Source organism: Aureobasidium subglaciale, assembly GCF_000721755.1.
Source record: "Aureobasidium subglaciale EXF-2481 unplaced genomic scaffold scaffold_5, whole genome shotgun sequence".
NCBI classification, from domain to species: Eukaryota; Fungi; Ascomycota; class Dothideomycetes; order Dothideales; family Saccotheciaceae; genus Aureobasidium; species Aureobasidium subglaciale.
The window spans coordinates 301,831-317,432 of record NW_013566990.1 but is presented as its reverse complement, the minus strand read 5'-3'; the positions used below and the strand labels follow the sequence as shown (position 1 = coordinate 317,432).

At 50.8% G+C, this 15,602-nt stretch overlaps 6 protein-coding genes across 6 annotated transcripts; 3 read left to right on the top strand and 3 right to left on the bottom strand.

Moving 5' to 3' along the window:
* The first annotated feature begins 1,534 nt into the window (after positions 1 to 1,534).
* On the top strand, positions 1,535 to 2,420 carry AUEXF2481DRAFT_586112 (uncharacterized protein). The gene has a single exon (XM_013490576.1). The coding sequence runs from the start codon at positions 1,686 to 1,688 to the stop codon at positions 2,250 to 2,252; it is 567 nt and encodes a 188-aa protein (XP_013346030.1). The 5' UTR covers positions 1,535 to 1,685; the 3' UTR covers positions 2,253 to 2,420.
* Positions 2,352 to 3,431, top strand: AUEXF2481DRAFT_27538 (uncharacterized protein; the record flags this gene model as incomplete). The annotated part of the gene is made up of 2 exons (XM_013490313.1): positions 2,352 to 2,384; positions 2,439 to 3,431. 2 exons carry the CDS (start codon positions 2,352 to 2,354, stop codon positions 3,429 to 3,431), a joined length of 1,026 nt encoding a protein of 341 aa, XP_013345767.1.
* A 724-nt stretch (positions 3,432 to 4,155) lies between these two features.
* On the bottom strand, positions 4,156 to 8,286 carry AUEXF2481DRAFT_3106 (uncharacterized protein; the record flags this gene model as incomplete). Its single annotated transcript, XM_013490205.1, has 1 exon — positions 4,156 to 8,286. One exon carries the CDS (start codon positions 8,284 to 8,286, stop codon positions 4,156 to 4,158), a length of 4,131 nt encoding a protein of 1,376 aa, XP_013345659.1.
* Positions 8,287 to 8,477: 191 nt separating this feature from the next.
* Positions 8,478 to 11,993, bottom strand: AUEXF2481DRAFT_585763 (uncharacterized protein). Its single transcript, XM_013490575.1, has 2 exons — positions 11,509 to 11,993; positions 8,478 to 11,451 (listed from the first exon to the last, which is right to left on the bottom strand). Exons 1-2 carry the CDS (start codon positions 11,608 to 11,610, stop codon positions 8,638 to 8,640), a joined length of 2,916 nt encoding a protein of 971 aa, XP_013346029.1. The 5' UTR covers positions 11,611 to 11,993; the 3' UTR covers positions 8,478 to 8,637.
* A 906-nt stretch (positions 11,994 to 12,899) lies between these two features.
* AUEXF2481DRAFT_586244 (uncharacterized protein) lies at positions 12,900 to 13,673 on the top strand. Its single transcript, XM_013490574.1, has 3 exons — positions 12,900 to 12,981; positions 13,030 to 13,250; positions 13,308 to 13,673. Exons 2-3 carry the CDS (start codon positions 13,101 to 13,103, stop codon positions 13,491 to 13,493), a joined length of 336 nt encoding a protein of 111 aa, XP_013346028.1. The 5' UTR covers positions 12,900 to 12,981; positions 13,030 to 13,100; the 3' UTR covers positions 13,494 to 13,673.
* Positions 13,581 to 15,090, bottom strand: AUEXF2481DRAFT_586387 (uncharacterized protein). The gene has a single exon (XM_013490573.1). The coding sequence runs from the start codon at positions 14,643 to 14,645 to the stop codon at positions 13,854 to 13,856; it is 792 nt and encodes a 263-aa protein (XP_013346027.1). The 5' UTR covers positions 14,646 to 15,090; the 3' UTR covers positions 13,581 to 13,853.
* Positions 15,091 to 15,602: the final 512 nt, after the last annotated feature.

Sequence of the window (15,602 nt, the reverse complement as noted above, 5' to 3'; positions counted from 1 at the left end):
CGAGGCGCGGTCGAGATAAGCTAATGCTGTATCTGATCTCACAAAGGGGGAGAAACAAGAGCCGGAGAGAGTGCAAAAAGGGGCTGATACCGTGGATCAAACCTGGAGCAAGGGCAAAGACTCCGATGTCTACTACTCCCGGCGTATACAATCATTGTAAAAGCGGTAATTTACTCATGTACAGAGGATCGGCGGTCTCTTTTAGGCCAGACTACCGTATGGACTTACACAAGTGATGTGGTAGGTCTCAATTTTTTGACCTTATATGGCCTTATTGTCTTGCTTTGTTGGGCTCCTTCTCGCAGTGCCTACCTGATTAGTTGTGGCTGTTAGATGTCGCTTCGCCATAGCTCTTGAAGACTGGACGTGTCACTTTCTTGGTTCCCACGCTCAATTGTAACAGCGTCAAGCAGCAAGCAATCAACGGGCTCTCTGGATCACGACCACGTGAGACACGAATTGACTCGGTATCCCACAGACTCGGAGTTTAAATCGCCCATTAATGTTTTCGCGTAACATCACGTCCTTGACCACCCCTCTACCCACTCGATCTCCAAATCCGAAGGCGCTCTTTCCGCATCGATCAAGATCCACGACACAGCCACGTCAACAGATCCCGTTTCCACTTCGTCATTCTGAGCTGTGACTTTCTACCATTGTACGGCAATGTAAGATCTTCGCTGTTTGCTATCAACTAAAGCAGTGCTGAATATTATAGCCAACCCTTATCAAATCACTGTCTGTCGGTCCTTAAGGAGGGCGCGCTACATCAGCCTGATACACTCTACTCTGATCACAATACATGAGAGCCTTCAGCGTATAAGCGTATCACCCAAGCTCACCAAAACGCCCCGTATTCGATCTCGTGATGCCTTCCATCAGCGCAACACAGAAAAAGTTCTGCCATATCGACCACGATCTGAAGACGAAGTCGACCCACGATCTTTCCCGCTCGCAAGACCTGTGCAGATCGTCGAGATCGCTCGACCGACCATGCTAATCTCAGTTGCTGAGTCCAATGCAACAACCACTGCTCTTGGTTCCCACGGGAGAGAGCGGTCTGCTGATCAGACAGCCAGCCTATGAGATACGTCCATCGCGCTCAAAGCTACCGTCGGCGACAATGCCGCTCTTTTTGCCGACATTGTGATAGCCGACGGCAAGAATGAATGTCTCTTGTCCCTGCTCGATGACATTGCAGGATCAAATCATCGCCTTCGCTATCTTCACCAACGAGTAAGCGAGAATCGCGACACTCTCTTGCAGCAAGGTGAACAACTCGCCAGCGCCAGCCAATTCATCCTCAAGACGAAAAACACGTTGGTGACTAAGTCTCGATCCTTTATCGAAGGGGAACACCAAGCCTAACGCAGAACCTGTCATTGAAATGGAGATCAGCCCTAGATGTGCGACGGATGGAAATTATCCTGGAAGGACTGCAGAGTCACGCGGTGACCGTGGCATCGTCCAAGGGACCGAGGTCCTTGTTGCCTTGATTGCCTCCCTGGTCACCCTGATCAACACTCTCAAAGACCTAGAAGACATTCTGGTCAAGCACAGGAACGCAGTAGACGAACAAACCCTAGAAATCAGGACTACCATCGCTGAGAGCTTACAGAAGGAGTCTAGCAGCATGGGTATGGTGTGTAAGCTTCCCTGCTTCCGCTAAGGGCTGCAAAAGGTGTATGAGCGGCAGGGAGTTAGTCACTGGGCGCGTTGTGCTTGTGGATATGGTTGACTTCGTACTTGTCTACGAGATCGAAACCATCAGGCGACAGGCCTCAGAACAGAAAGATCACTGCTGCGATCTTGCAGAACTTCTCGAGCCAAAGGACGACAGTTGTAAGACTATTTTGTTTGCAGCTTTTCTTTGTGTACATCATAATTATTCCTGTTCTCACTTTTCGTTCAATTACTCTGTCTCCCAAATGGTGACGCGTAACTCCATGGATCTCTGTTGCATATATATCAGATCAGAGCGTACGCACAGCAACAGGCGTGCAATCGTCCAATCTAATCAGTATCACACTTCCGAAACATTCGACCTGACTCATCTTCGAAGATGCCGCATGAGGGAGACGATGCTCCCGAATTCTCCAGTCTCTGGTTGCGGAGGTAACTGGATCTTTTCGTGTTTCGTGTTTTCTTATATATGTCAACAAAGCATGACACGTCTTTCTGATCAACCCTCCTCTCGCCAAGTCAACAACCAAAACCACGTCAACAGCCAAAACGCCTTTGCTGTCATTTGAGACTGCCAGAGCAATTCATCAAGATAAATATCATAAATCCTACAGCTTCTCGCGGTGGCACGAGTCCCATCACTATCAAAAATCGCAAGCACAGCCAGAATGGCGGCTGTGCCAAACACTCGACATGCCAGTGTAAGTGACTCTGACGCAAATTCACTCGTCTGATCTTCACTTACACAAATCCAGCGTATCCCAATCTTTGTCGAACACAAGACAGCTCATCCGCAACAGAGATTGCTTCCGCCAATTCCCAGTCCGACAAAGCCTCGTCACTTGCGATTAAATCACAGCGTACTAAACACCATCCACGAGGCAGCCCTGGAAGAAACTATCGTCATGCTCGATCAATACCCTTCCAATACCATCTTCCTTGTTGAGGACTCCGACGATCGACAGACTCCAGAGTCAGATGAACGACAAAAACCAGAGTCCGAGACATCCTCTGTCAGCTCGCGGTTTGAGACCTCACTCACATCAACGCCCGCAACAACACTCAACGAAATTGAAACATACGGATCGTTCAGCGATTACGAACGAGCATACGTACAATATCTTGTCGCCGACTTACAACGTCAGAAGTGGACCATAGTCACTGGTCTAAGACACGCTCTGGACAAAACCCAATTCTTGACCATCCAACTTCACATCTCAATGTCGCCCCTTTACACCTTCATTACCATACTTCAAGAACTCAGTCATTCTTCCGAGACCGTCCAAATACTCCAAGAGCAAGTCATCGATCAACAAACCGCCATCAAACACCAGATTGACGAAACAAGACTCGCCATTCGAGAACTCCTCAACACAAACCAAGCCGACATTCGAGAATGCGAAGTCCTGGTCAAAAAGCACGCCAACTCGGGTCTAGATATCGCTCTTGAACTCCGTCTGGCCGTCAATCATCTCATGATCGCTCTTGCCGCAAAAGAAGACGTTGACATCGACAAATTCGACAACAGCCACAATGACGAGCTCTCACACCAACAAACCAAACTTGCCGATTTCAGCGCTCGTGTTCGCAGTCTGGTGGAAAATATCGAGGAGGAAAATAATGAGCTTGATAAATGCATCGGAGATGTCAATAAGATGGTTCATCAGATCAAGGGCTTGCTTGTTCGCCATGTCGATCGCAAGAGCGCTGTCCGAAAGATGTTGCAGAACTTGTTACGTCGAGTCTAAGAGTAGGTCGATGCGTTGGTTCCACCGAGCGTCCTTTTGCAAGTTGTTCGAGACTTGTCGATCAGAACAACCCGCTTCTCATTCACGACGGTTTGTGATGCTTGTTCTGACGGTGTCGTTGGCGTACACTGTTCTGCAGATTGTTTGGTCATTGATCTCATTGACTGCGAACGTCATTTCATCACATCTCGCGAGCCAACGATGGCAAGAACCTAGGAGAAGACATGTATTCATTAGGGCAACAACTGTCCTACACTCCCCCCCCACCTTCCTTCCTCAATCCTGCTACTCAATTCCCCTTCCTCTCTCAGATCTCATACTCTGCATTAAACAAATTCCACAATCCCGGTTTCTTATCCACGCTTCCTCGCCTTTCTTCTCCGACACCATCAGATCTAGTCTTCCTTGGTGACGTCCCAGCTCTGACTTTCGAAGGCGAGCCTTTAGTGGGTGACACTGAGCGAGGAGGATTTTGAAGATGTTGAGCTAGAGAGCGAATGCTTTTGGATGGACTCAGTGAGCGAAAGGGATGAGTATCTGCGGTCATAGTCGCCGAGGGTGGTGGCATACGTTGGGATTGTGAGATTGAAAGGGGCTGGACAAGAGCATGTCAGCACAGGATCACATGAAAGCAGACGCGAAATGAAGGCGAGAGCGGATATGAAGGAGTAACGATATGGTGATAATTGTGCATAAAAATGATTGGTGAAGTGTAAAAAGGTCGTCAAGGACCCCACAGAAGATCTTTGCGCACCTGAGCTTGCTGCTGCTGCTGCTGAGACGTCGACTCCAATTGTGGAGATGTAGCAGCCGTGGCGGCTGAAGAGTCGATACCCAACCCCCTCTCACTAGCCTTCCTTCTCAGGCTCTCATCTATGACATTGTTTCCACTATCACCCCTCCTGACCGATTCGCCCAAGAAACCTGCCGTGAGCCCTTTCTTGGAGTTTGAGCTGCTGCGTCGGCTGTCTAGACTCTTGTTAAGTGTCTTTGCTGCTTCGCTTAGATTGCTTTGCTGTTTCATGCGTATACTGCCTTTGGCGTCGACGGATGAGCTAGCTACGGTGCTTTTGCCTAAACCTGGTGTGCTAGGAGCGCCGGGCTTGTCTTCGGATGCATGGACAAGGTACCATGTCAGACCATCAGAGAGATCGAATGGATTGTCGTTCATCTCATCTAGAGACGCGGCGTCTACACTTGTAGAGCCGATGCTGCGTCCGTCAAAGGATGCAGAAGGTTTTGACAAGTCTACAACGCGCTCCTCAATCTTCGATATCCTTGCGACGAGCCATTCACGGCGATTCAGGACCATGCCCTCACGTTCCCGCAGGAAGTGGTGTGGTGCATTGATGTTGAATGCGGCCCATGCGCCTGTTCGCTGGCCTTTAGTCGGCAAGAACAATGCTAGATCACCCTCCTTAAAATCTCTAACAGCAATCTTGGCAGAAGACTCGGCTTGCAGGCGTGTATTCTTCTCCTTGTGTCCGCGCGCCTCTTTCTGCCATTTACGAGCAGTGTATTCGAAGTCTCGCAGACGCTTGCTGATGGCCTCACTGAAGATGTCGGTGCTGAATAGAGAGATGTGGTCCATGTAGTCAGCGAATTGTACTTCTTCCTCTGTCGCATTGCTGGCTTCGGTCCAGTGCAAGAAGGTCAAGGACGAAGTGTCATCAGGGATGGCTGACGATTTACGTGTCGGAGGAGGTGAGGACATGGAGATCGCACGGGTCAGACTCGAGGTCGGGTCGAATGTAGTACTTGCGGTGACCTTCGAAGCTCGCTCTATAATCATGTTGCCATCTTTGTGAGCAACGACAAAGCCAAGAGCTTCGAGCAGTCGTAAGAGTCGTGTGTTCTGAGCATACAGACGCTGTGCGATCTCCTTTGCACGAACACCACGTTGTCTGAATTGTTCTTCGACAGAGGCAGCTGTGGACGTCGCCTCATTGAGCTGTTTCTGCACTCGCATAATCTCAACATCGAGACTGGCCGCATGAGCCTGAGCGTCCGAGAGCCTTTCTGAGAGTTGAATGACTCTACCTTCCTCCTCCGAGACACGCTGACGAAGCACATCTGAGCCAGTCTCTCCATCAGCGAATTTGGAGCGAAGCTTACGCAGCTGCTCACGTTCGTCTTCAAGGCAGGTTGCCAATGATTCGGCATGCGCCTTTTCTGCCTCCATTTCATCTTGCAAACGAATGAGTTCAGCCTCGGTCACAGCCTGCTTGGCTTTTGCTGACTTGAGCTCGACTCTCTGAATCTTACTTTGGGATCGAAGAGACTCTGACTCTGATCTTGCAAGTGCGATGGCATCGCTCAGCTCTTTGACATGGTCTGTAGACTTCTGTGCCAGAGTTTCCAATGCGAAAACCAGATCCGCATACTTTTCGGGTGGTGAATTGGCAGGTGAGAGGTGCTTGTGTGTCGTTTGAAGAGCTCGAACGTGATCCGAGTCGTGCTGTTCTTGTTCTTCTTGACTTTCTCTAAGTGTTCGAAGTTCTTCTTTCAAGCGTTGGTTCTCGTCGTGCTGTGTTTTGTACGACGACTGAACGTCTCGGAGATCGTTCTGATGCCTCAACTCTGCTTCTTCAGCAGATTGCCTCATGTGTTCGATCTCGGCTTCGAGTGTCTTGGCTCTTGCGTCGATACCAGAAACTTCCTGATCACGACTGCCTAGTAGCCTGTCGATTTCATCTTCAAGCTCTTCGATGCGATGTCGCGCTTGATCTAGGTCTTGTTCCAAGACTCTACGCTCATCTGCAAACTCTCTTTGCTGCGCTTCCATGTTTTGCATGATATCCTTCTTCGTGGAAACGGCTTCTTCGATTTCGCGCTGACCATCTGCTTCTTTCTGCTTCCTGGTCTCGGCATCTTTCTCGAGGTTGAGAGAAAACTCCTTCATAGTATGCAGTTCGGCTTCCAGTGAAACAATACGGTTTGCGAGTTTACCTTCTTCAGTGGCGAGACTAGATGATGGATGTCTAGAGCCGACAGTCTGCCTCACGAATTCTTCTGTGGGCCTCGGTGATGGTGGAGTCGGGGTAACCATGTCAGAAACCAGTTCGATCGAGGGCCTGAAACTATCGCCCGAGGTAGCGCGGTTCATGTGAGCATGGCGGTGGAGGATATCTTCCAGTCTTCGAACTCGACTTTTTTGACCTTTGAGCTCTTCTTCAAGTTTGAGGTTCGCCTCTCTGAGGACCTTGTACTCGTCCTCCCCACGGAGCATGAGAGATGTGGTTCCGAAAGCAGCTTCGTGCATGCTCCCGTTCTTGAACGTCTTTGCATGCTTGATTTGCTTTTTTGTTGGTCGGTCGAGATCTTTGATGGCGACTGACAGTGGCTGTATGATATCGACAGGCAATTCAAGCTCGGTCAGGATCTGGATGTATTCTTGCAAAGTTTGTCTCTGCACGATAGGCCATTCAAGGTCATCTGCCTGGAGATTCACTTCTACGCTGAGAGGCTTCCCCTCAAAGACTTCAGCCTTGACAACATCATCAACAGACTTCAGCCATTTGGAGCGACGGCGTTCTTCCTCTTCCTGATAGGTAGCCATCTCTTCGGCGAGAGTGGCAGAGTCAGATTTCATCTTGACAGCCCATTCACGACGACGCACGGCTTCGATCATGAGAGCTCCATAGACAAAGGGAAGCTTGGACAAGACGTTGAGAGTGTCAAAGACTTGCTCATCGCTCTGCGACATGTTTAGAGTTTTGAGACTCGAGTGGACCTGAGCTAGGCGAGACTCGATGCTTGACAAAGTCTGCATGTGATGCAGGAAGTTCTGAGCAGCATTGTTACGCTCTTGGATCGTCTGATGGACCAGAGAGTTGAGGTCGATACACAGCTCATCGAGATGAGGCAAATAGTTCCGTGTATGCAACAGGGCCATTTTGGAAGCGCGCGCTGCATTCTGGGCGTTCTTAGGCAAGGAAGCCACATGATCCAGGTCACTAGACATTTTGTTTACGATGATATCGACTTCGTCTAGAAGCTTTGCTGGCTCATCAGTGTTGTCAAGACGACTGGTGTGAAGGGTTTGGACGGCTGCGAGAAGAGAGTCACTGTCCTTTGCGGTAGAGTGTAGAGATTGCTGAATAGAATAGACTCTCTGAGCAAAGGTGGTCATGATGTTGGTTGCAGACGAGGCGGCGGATCTGACGTGGTCAAGGTGGACAAAGTGTTGCAGAGTGACACGGTCGTGGTTTGCGGAGTCTTGTAGGGAGACGGGACTCTGGGCTTGGATGTAGCGAGCGAATTGAGGCATGGCAGGGATATGGCGCAAGAGGTCGAGGTGTCTCTCCCAGTTGTCGATGTGGGCCTCTTGTTGCTTGAGCAAGTTCTCAACCCAGTCCTCCTCGTGGTGGTACTTCTGCTCGGTGGAGCGAATGTGAAGCTGCAGGCTCATGACGGCTACGTTGACGCTCTGTTCGATGATGGCCTGCTCTTGTTGATAGCGCTGGGTGCTGTCGATGCGGTCTACGTATTGCGCACGCAGGGCTCTCGCCCATTCGAGGCGACGGTGAAACAGGTCGTTCCATGACTGAAGCTGGTCGTGGTTGGCGATCGAGTCGGGAGGAGCGTCGGGCTTGAGAGGAGCCGGGTCCGGGATGAGGGAGAGGGTGGTGTTGTTTGGTGAGAAGGAGGTCGAGTCAAAGACGTAGATTTCGGGCTCGGTGAGCAGAGTCTGCGCTCTCACGGCCTTGCCCTTGTTGGTCAAGAAGACCTGCTTGTTCGGGGCTATGTTGACGGCGCGGTGCACGTGGGCGCGGAGGCCATCGAGGCTGTTGACCTTTGTCGGCTCGGCGACGACTCTGTTGCCCGTGTGCGCGACATGGATTGTTAAGGACATGCCCGACTGAGCAAACTCCTTCTCTGCCGACAGAGTCGCAATAATAATCTTGGACGGCCGCTCAGAGATCAAGGTGCTCGGAAGACGCGACTGACGTCCTTGTGTTTGCCCGAAAGTCTGGGGTCGCGCGACAGGGTCATGCTCAAGAATGAAGCCTGGAGGCACATGTCACTTAAAATCACGCTGACCATGACTCAACACGTGAAAGCAAAGATGCAACTGATCAAGAGTAGTCCTGTCGCGGGACAGCTTTGTGATATATCATGTCTATTGATCCTGACCATTAGAGTCGTCTCTCTCTACATGCAAATCCCCAACCCAATCTATGCGTCAAATTTTATCCTACAGTGCTCAGTTGAGGCCCCTTCCTCTTCGGAAATAATCATAACTCGTGTCTTCCTGCTCGCTTCCAGGCGTGTGGATTTCTCCTAGTCGTAAAGGTCCGTAGCCGCCGGGCGTAGGTGCTGGCACTCCACTGCTGCCCATACCCGCTGCTCCTGACAAAAGATGTGATCGATCGGCATTACCGATATCCATTGAGCGAACGCTGCTAGCCGGACTTTGGTCGCGGAGTGCCGAGGGCGCATGGTGATAACCCTTGGGATATGTTGTACCCGCCTCATCACCGTTTCTCGTGGCTGATGACTCGCTCGATCCTCTGCGGCTGTCGTAGTCGGTTACAACTGTGCCATCTTGTGTCATCAACGTTCCATGCGATCCTCTGCGAACCATGTCTTGAGGTCTTCCATAGAGTTCGCCTTCACCTCCCGCTTCGTCCCTGAACTCGGGACGGTTCTTGTAGAACTCAAAGTCCATCTGATTTTCTGACACGAATTCGAAGGGTGCAGCTGCCTCACCCTTAGCCACTTTACCGGGTTCCTCATGCGACATTGCATCCATGTACACGTCCGAGTAGCCAGCCAGAGGCACATCCACTTCCGCCGTACGGCCAGAGTAGATACTTGGCAACAAATGCCTCGCTTTGGCCGAGACCATGGGTGTGATGAGTGGCTTGTAGAGCACAGGGTGACCAAAGCGGACGCCAACACGGTCTGTACGTCTGGTCTTGAGCTCTGCTGGGTTCTCGGTATCCGCCGCCGTCAATCCGGTGGTGTAGAAAGTCAGTTTGTCGTCGAAGTGATGAGCGCACCACCACTTAAAGGCCAGCATGAAAATTGGCAGAGGGGCCAAAGTGCAGACCTTGGGCAGCCATTCGGTGTATCCAAAGGTGGTGTTGCCGACACATACTAAACCTACCAAAACGTCGGACAGAATGGTAAGGAAAATGTATCGGTTGAACAGGACCTTCCAGAACTGTCCTCCAGATTCAGTCTTGGTTATGAAGACATACAAAAGCAAGTACTTCTTGAGGTAAGAATCAACCCAGAAGTAAAAGGCCGCGACAGGCAGAACCAATGGCTGTACATAGGCGAAGCACAGTGCAACCGTCGAATAGAACAGGAAGTAGTTGTAGTATCCAGCATAATCGAATTTCGGCGGTGCACTCAGCTCGATCATCTCGCGAGGAGTGGGGTTGAGAAAGTGGCGCGAGAACGATCCCCAGGCCAGGTTGACAAACTGTGATAGATCGACGGCTGCTCCGAGGTTACGTTGTAGCAACCATGTAATCCAATATGTCGAGACAGAGTTGAGTGCTCTAATTCCCTTTTGCAATAGTTGACCCTCCTTGATAGCTGACCAGGCGTCCTCTTCATGGCTCCTGCTGATGACGGCAGCAATGTAACCCCAGATGGCAGCGAACAGCGAAAATAGGAACAAATTGTTAAAAACGAAGAAAGTGTAAAGCTTGTGCATGACGTGGCGTTCTCTGCTAGTCTTTGACAGATCGCCTGCGCTGTTGCTAAGTCTTCTGAAGATGGCAGGCAGAAAATAGTAGAACAGAGAGGTGAGAGCGGGCGCTGCCACACCCTGCACGACAGACCATGTTTTCGGATTTTTAGCTAGTTGTGTCGCAAAAGCCGGCCAGACAAGGGCTAAATTTGACAAGTTAGACAGGAAAATGGCGATGAGAGCGTTGGGTGCAATCCAGACGACGGTGAGGACAGCGACCCAGATGTTGTTAATAAAAGTCTGCCAACCTCTCTGTTTACTCGTCATGGGCAAGTTCTTCCAGATAATATCGTGGGGCCTGGGAGCCAAACGGATTGATGTTTTTTGTGGGCCCTTCTTGCGTGTCTTGTATGCGACAGTATGAGCATCGGCGATAGACTCATAACTAGCGAACCCGTATGACATGGCATTTCTCTTATCAATGGATTCTCTGACTTCCTTGATTTGTAGCTCGAGCTCTCTGATGCGTGCAGTCAGATACTCGATAGCGTCAACTTTTTGGCCCTTGCGATAAGTCTGGTCTGATTTGTTGACAGAGCACGTAGGTCGTTTTGCTGGCAGTTTGATGGGGTTTGACAAATACTTGGCGAGTACTTGCTCGAGATTCCTGACCGTCTCGTTGTGCTCCTCGATGAGATCGGGCAGATCTTTGACGTTGCGTGCGATGGCGGTACGTGGGTTCGAGCCGGTGTCCTTTGCTTCGGTGACAATCCTGACAAGACCTTCATCGGTTCGAAGGCCTCTTGGAATTTCGGTCACGAGCAGAGTTCGGGAGTGCAAGCTCTTTTGATAATCCGGACTGTCGAAGTAAGCTCTGCGCAATCTAGCGACACTCTTGTAGTTGCGCCAGAGAAAGAAAGCGATACACAAGTTTGCCAACCAGGCCAGTAGGACGTAGCCCCAAAGATAACGGCCTTGGACACCCTGTGACGTCAACTGGATGAAGAAGTTCTTTGCGTCTGTGCTGGCATTGGAGCTGCGGTGCTCGTATAGGTTGATGGGGACAAGAATAGCAAGGCCCACGATGGTGATGCAGGTGAAGATGTTTCTACACATGTTTGCGAAACGCAGAAAGATGGTGGCGTCGAGGCCGACCTTTTCGACCAACTCCTGCTCTTTTGTCTTGATAACAGGCGAGACCCAGTCGAGTACACCCTTACCGACCGGCGGTGGGGCGTGTTTGACATCCGCATGGCGGGAGCGAGGAGCGTAGACGACGCTGTTGTATGGGCGAGCGAAACAGAAAAGACAGGCAATCAAGGCAGAGCCTCCGATTGAAGTACCCAAGGCGGACCAGAAAGCGTTCTTCTCGATCTGTGCAGAACGTTAGCTACGCTTGGCTGAATGCTCATTCGGGCATCGGAAACTTGCCGACTGTGCGAAGGGATTTGATAGCAGCGAAACAAAGGCGTCAAGACTGCTTTGCGTCTTTTGCCGAGCGAGCAGGTCGATTGTCCGTGTCGGCACGTCCATGGCCGGCGAATGTGCTGTGTGAAATGTTCAAGAAATGATGTGCGCTGATGATCAGGCGCAGGTGGCTTGCAGCATCAAAACAATAGCGAGTGTATGCAAGAGAAGTTGGAGCGACAATAGAGGGGCGGACCTATTGGTAGCTTAAGGCCGCGGGGAGTCTGAAACGATTGAATGTGTCTGTCGAGACAATCCTTGTTCGAGTAGGACAAAGAAATTCTGACACTCAACAATTTACACCTGAGCTGTGTGTGTGCGTGTAACAGAGTAAAGTTTGGTACAGGAGACAAGAAGCACATGCCCAAGGCAACAGGGCCACCAGCAAGGTCATCATTCGTTCCAGATCTACGAGACCCTTCTCTCCACGACCCATGACGAAACTCGAACCTTTTTCTTGTCCTCGTCGTTTCTGCTTGACGCGCGGTTCCACCTGATATCAGCCGCAGTCTGCTTTTCTATCCGACGCCAGCCGAATGCCTGCCATTTGTTTCCTGATGCTGTCGCCGTATCACTACTGTACACGCTTCATCGCTAGATGTCGCGGTCGTACTCGAGTCTCATGCTCGAGAACCTTGCATGTGTTGTACCTGCAGCGGTCAGACATGTCTAGCACAGCATACAGACAGAGATGTGCCCGATAAGAAAACCCCATGTGCTTGATAGCGGCTTCAAAAAGTGCCCCAACTTCCAGGACCCGGCGCGTCTATAAAAAGTAACACCTCCCCAACATCAACAGCTTTGACAAACGTTCCTTTGGCTTGGTCAAAAGCATGCGTTCCATTCAGGTGTCTCTAGCCGCCCGTACCCATGAGACCACCGCATGGCTGAAAGTCTCGAGGGATTCTCTTTCCGTATATGTCAATTCTTCGTATAGCCCTCCCTCGCGTCTGCCGATTGGTCGAGAAATCGTAATGTTTACTTTTCGTCAAAGAGAAGGATGCGTGTCATCGTGCATGCCCGTTGATGGTCGTGGCTGTGTAAAAGAAGAACCGCTCATCGACAGGCACGCCGGAGCGATCACATCCGAGCTTGTGTCGATCATTTTTCTCTACTCCAGCTGCCATGACGGGCAAAGAAGACGACTGTGGAAATGCAAAGTTATTTGTCGTTCTAGCGCTCTGCTTGAGGGAGAGGTCTGAGAGCTGTACCCCCAGCTTGGTAGACTAGACAAAAGCAGAGCTGTAAAAATGCAGGGTGATTTTTGCCTAAGTGTCACGCTCGAGGGAGAGAGGACCATGAGCAGTACTCCTAGCTCGCCCGATCACTTCAAAACAGGGCTGTCAAATGGCACAGTAATTTCTCGCTGGCCTGTGATGCCATGGGAGATGGCGATGTACTGCTATCGCTCCAGCTCTGTCAACTGCACAAAAGTAGGTCTGTAAAAAGGCAGAATTAAATTGTAACTCGCTGATACCATCTCAGGAGAGCCAGCAGCTTCCAGAATCATTGGTACCGGTTATGCTGTCTAGCTCATCGCCTGTGGTCTTCTCAGTATGGACCCGGTGCTCGACTCGGCCCATCTGATCCCCGAACGAGACTGCTCGGAGCTTGTGCTTTCATTCATCGTCCTCGTCGTCCTCGTCCTCGTCCTCGTCATCCTCGATGTAACTCTCCTCGGGCTCTATCCATGGATTCTCGGCTTGGTACGCAAAGATGTGGTGAGCCAACTCAGCATCAGACTTCATGACGCGAGTGAATAGCAGAGGTTCCTCCTCGATGGTCTCGAACAAGCGGGTAGCAATCTCGTGCTTGAGCATCTCACGCATTTTGCCATCAATCTCGGTTCCGGCGGCCGTGTTCCAGAAGACCATACGGGTGAGCATAAGCAGAGAACCTGTGTCCAAGGGACTTTGAACCTCGATTTTACGGTAGATGAGGTCTTGTAGAGTGGTCAACTGAAGTTTGTGGGCAGCGTTCCAGAGAATGCTAGCTCTCTCGGCGGCTTCTTCGAATTGAGCGACACTCTTGACTTTTTCGAGGTGAGGGTGCTTGTCGTCGATCAAGCGAGGCTTGTAGTCGCCAGTCTTGAGCCATGTGATCAGAGATTCGAACAGGTCTGGCTTGAACTTCTCGAAGGTTTTGTTGCGGATTTCGAAGCCATTCTTGTTGTCGCCGGTGATTTGCTTCAGGAACGAAGGGTGCTTCTGGATGAGGGTGCGGTCGAGGATAAAGAGCTTTTCCTCGTTACCGACGTAGACATTAACCTTGAGAGGACTGTATGTCGTATTAGCATGTGATAATCAAGATCAGGGCTGGAGTACCTGCTCTTTGACGGGCTCTAGAACCTTGGTCTTTTCAGGTGATGTCTTGCCATCGCCCTTCTTCGTCATGAGTAGCTCGAGTTGCTTTCTGGTAACATAGTCATCCGCCGCTATCTTTGGCAACTTGCCGCTTGGCTTCCATTTCGAGGTGCCTGGTTTGGCGGTTGGCTTCTTGCTGGGCGTGGATGTGTATAAGGCAGAGCTTGGAATGTCATCATCGCTGTCGTCTTCTCTGAATGGTGTCGAGGGAGCCGGCTTCTTTGGCGCCTTTTTGTGCTTGGGAGTCGGGCTGGGAGATGGTAAACCAGGGCGTTTAAAGGCTATAGAGTGACCGCGCTTTCTGGAAACGGCAGTAGCGGGGAGTCCGGCATCGCTGTCGTCAATATCGTCACTGTCGTCGCTGTCGGTCAAGATGATGGCGTCCCCCTGCTTCACTTTCTCGCTTTCCTTCTGCAGTCTCGAGGCAAGCATGTGGTAGTAGTTCATGTCGTGACAGTCTAGTGCCTCTCTGTGTGCCTTTTGGCGTTGCGCTTCAAGATCGGTACCATTGGGGACAGATGGGGCGTAATCAGCAGTGGGCTCCCACTCGAGCAGCTCGGATGGTTGTACCCAAAGGAAGACGTTGCGCACGAGGAAGAAGACTGGAAGGGCTGTTTTGTCGGGTTTCTTGCCGATCAGTCCATTGGGCACAGAGTGGTCGGGGAATACGAAGACAGGCCATAGTTCTTCCTTGTAGACAACGACGCATGTGGTCTCAATAATGTTAGAGGTAGCCATGATAGAATGTTGTAGGTGAGTAGTGTGTAGATGGAGTGGTGCAAGAAGAAGTGGGTAGAGAAGATAGGGAGCAAGAAGGTATAACAAGGTATGGATGATTGAATGACTGTGAACGGGAATGGAAGTGATATTCACTGAAGGTGAAGTACAAGAGCGAGGGCTCAAGTGAAGAAGCAAAAGAGAGAAAACAGGCTCCCCTCGAGGAGTCTCCCGGATGCACTTTTGTGCTTGCCTTTTGACAGATCAGGTCGAGGAAGCGGTTGTGATCTGGGAGAGCTGATAGATAGTCACGCGTCACTTACCTGGGTCGCCAGCGGATGCAAGACATTTAAGGAATCGGCTAGACGAGCTAGTCTCTCAGCATAGCTTACATCAGTTTGTATAACACTGTGCCTTTTGATAGGATCGCCGAAATGCCGCGATGCGGTCGGAGTGCGAAGATGAAGGCTCTCCAGACATGCCGCGCAGGAAACTAGAATTGTTCCTGCCTTCAGACAGCTCAATTCGACAATGGAGTGAAAGCTGAGAGTGCTTGTAGTCAACAACGAGTTACCTACCTGAGTCGTGGTGTGCGAGTGAACAACGGGGTGTGTAAGTACTCATTTGGGTGAGGCCGTCTCCCAGTACAGCTCAGATTATTCTGGATAAGAGTGTGCATTTTGACAGGAGTATCCTACTAGAATGACGAGCTCGGAGTACGATACAGTTGAAATGAGAAAAGGTTACAAAGGTGTGGCGCAAGAAACGACATTTGATTATGCACTGCGACAGATTGCTTTTCCTGAGATGCGTGCTCTTGAGATGGCATGTGTGCATTGATCGTGTTCACCGACTTGGGAGAAAGATTAGTGAAAGAAGCGGTGCGTTTCACCAAGACGGAGAAAGCACGGGCTGGCGCAGCATGACCGGCGAGCATCCCAAGCAGCGGTGACGGTCCGACGGAGCATTCGAGGCATA

Coding starts and splice junctions, on each gene's coding strand:
- AUEXF2481DRAFT_586112 (XM_013490576.1), top strand. CDS start 1,686: ATGAGCGGCAGGGAGTTAGTCACTGGGCGCGTTGTGCTTGTGGATATG.
- AUEXF2481DRAFT_585763 (XM_013490575.1), bottom strand. CDS start 11,610: ATGGACGTGCCGACACGGACAATCGACCTGCTCGCTCGGCAAAAGACG. Junction 11,452..11,508: donor CAAATCCCTTCGCACAGTCG/GCAAGTTTCCGA, acceptor CGTTCTGCACAG/ATCGAGAAGAACGCTTTCTG.
- AUEXF2481DRAFT_586244 (XM_013490574.1), top strand. CDS start 13,101: ATGGACCCGGTGCTCGACTCGGCCCATCTGATCCCCGAACGAGACTGC. Junction 13,251..13,307: donor ATCCATGGATTCTCGGCTTG/GTACGCAAAGAT, acceptor GCGAGTGAATAG/CAGAGGTTCCTCCTCGATGG.
- AUEXF2481DRAFT_586387 (XM_013490573.1), bottom strand. CDS start 14,645: ATGGCTACCTCTAACATTATTGAGACCACATGCGTCGTTGTCTACAAG.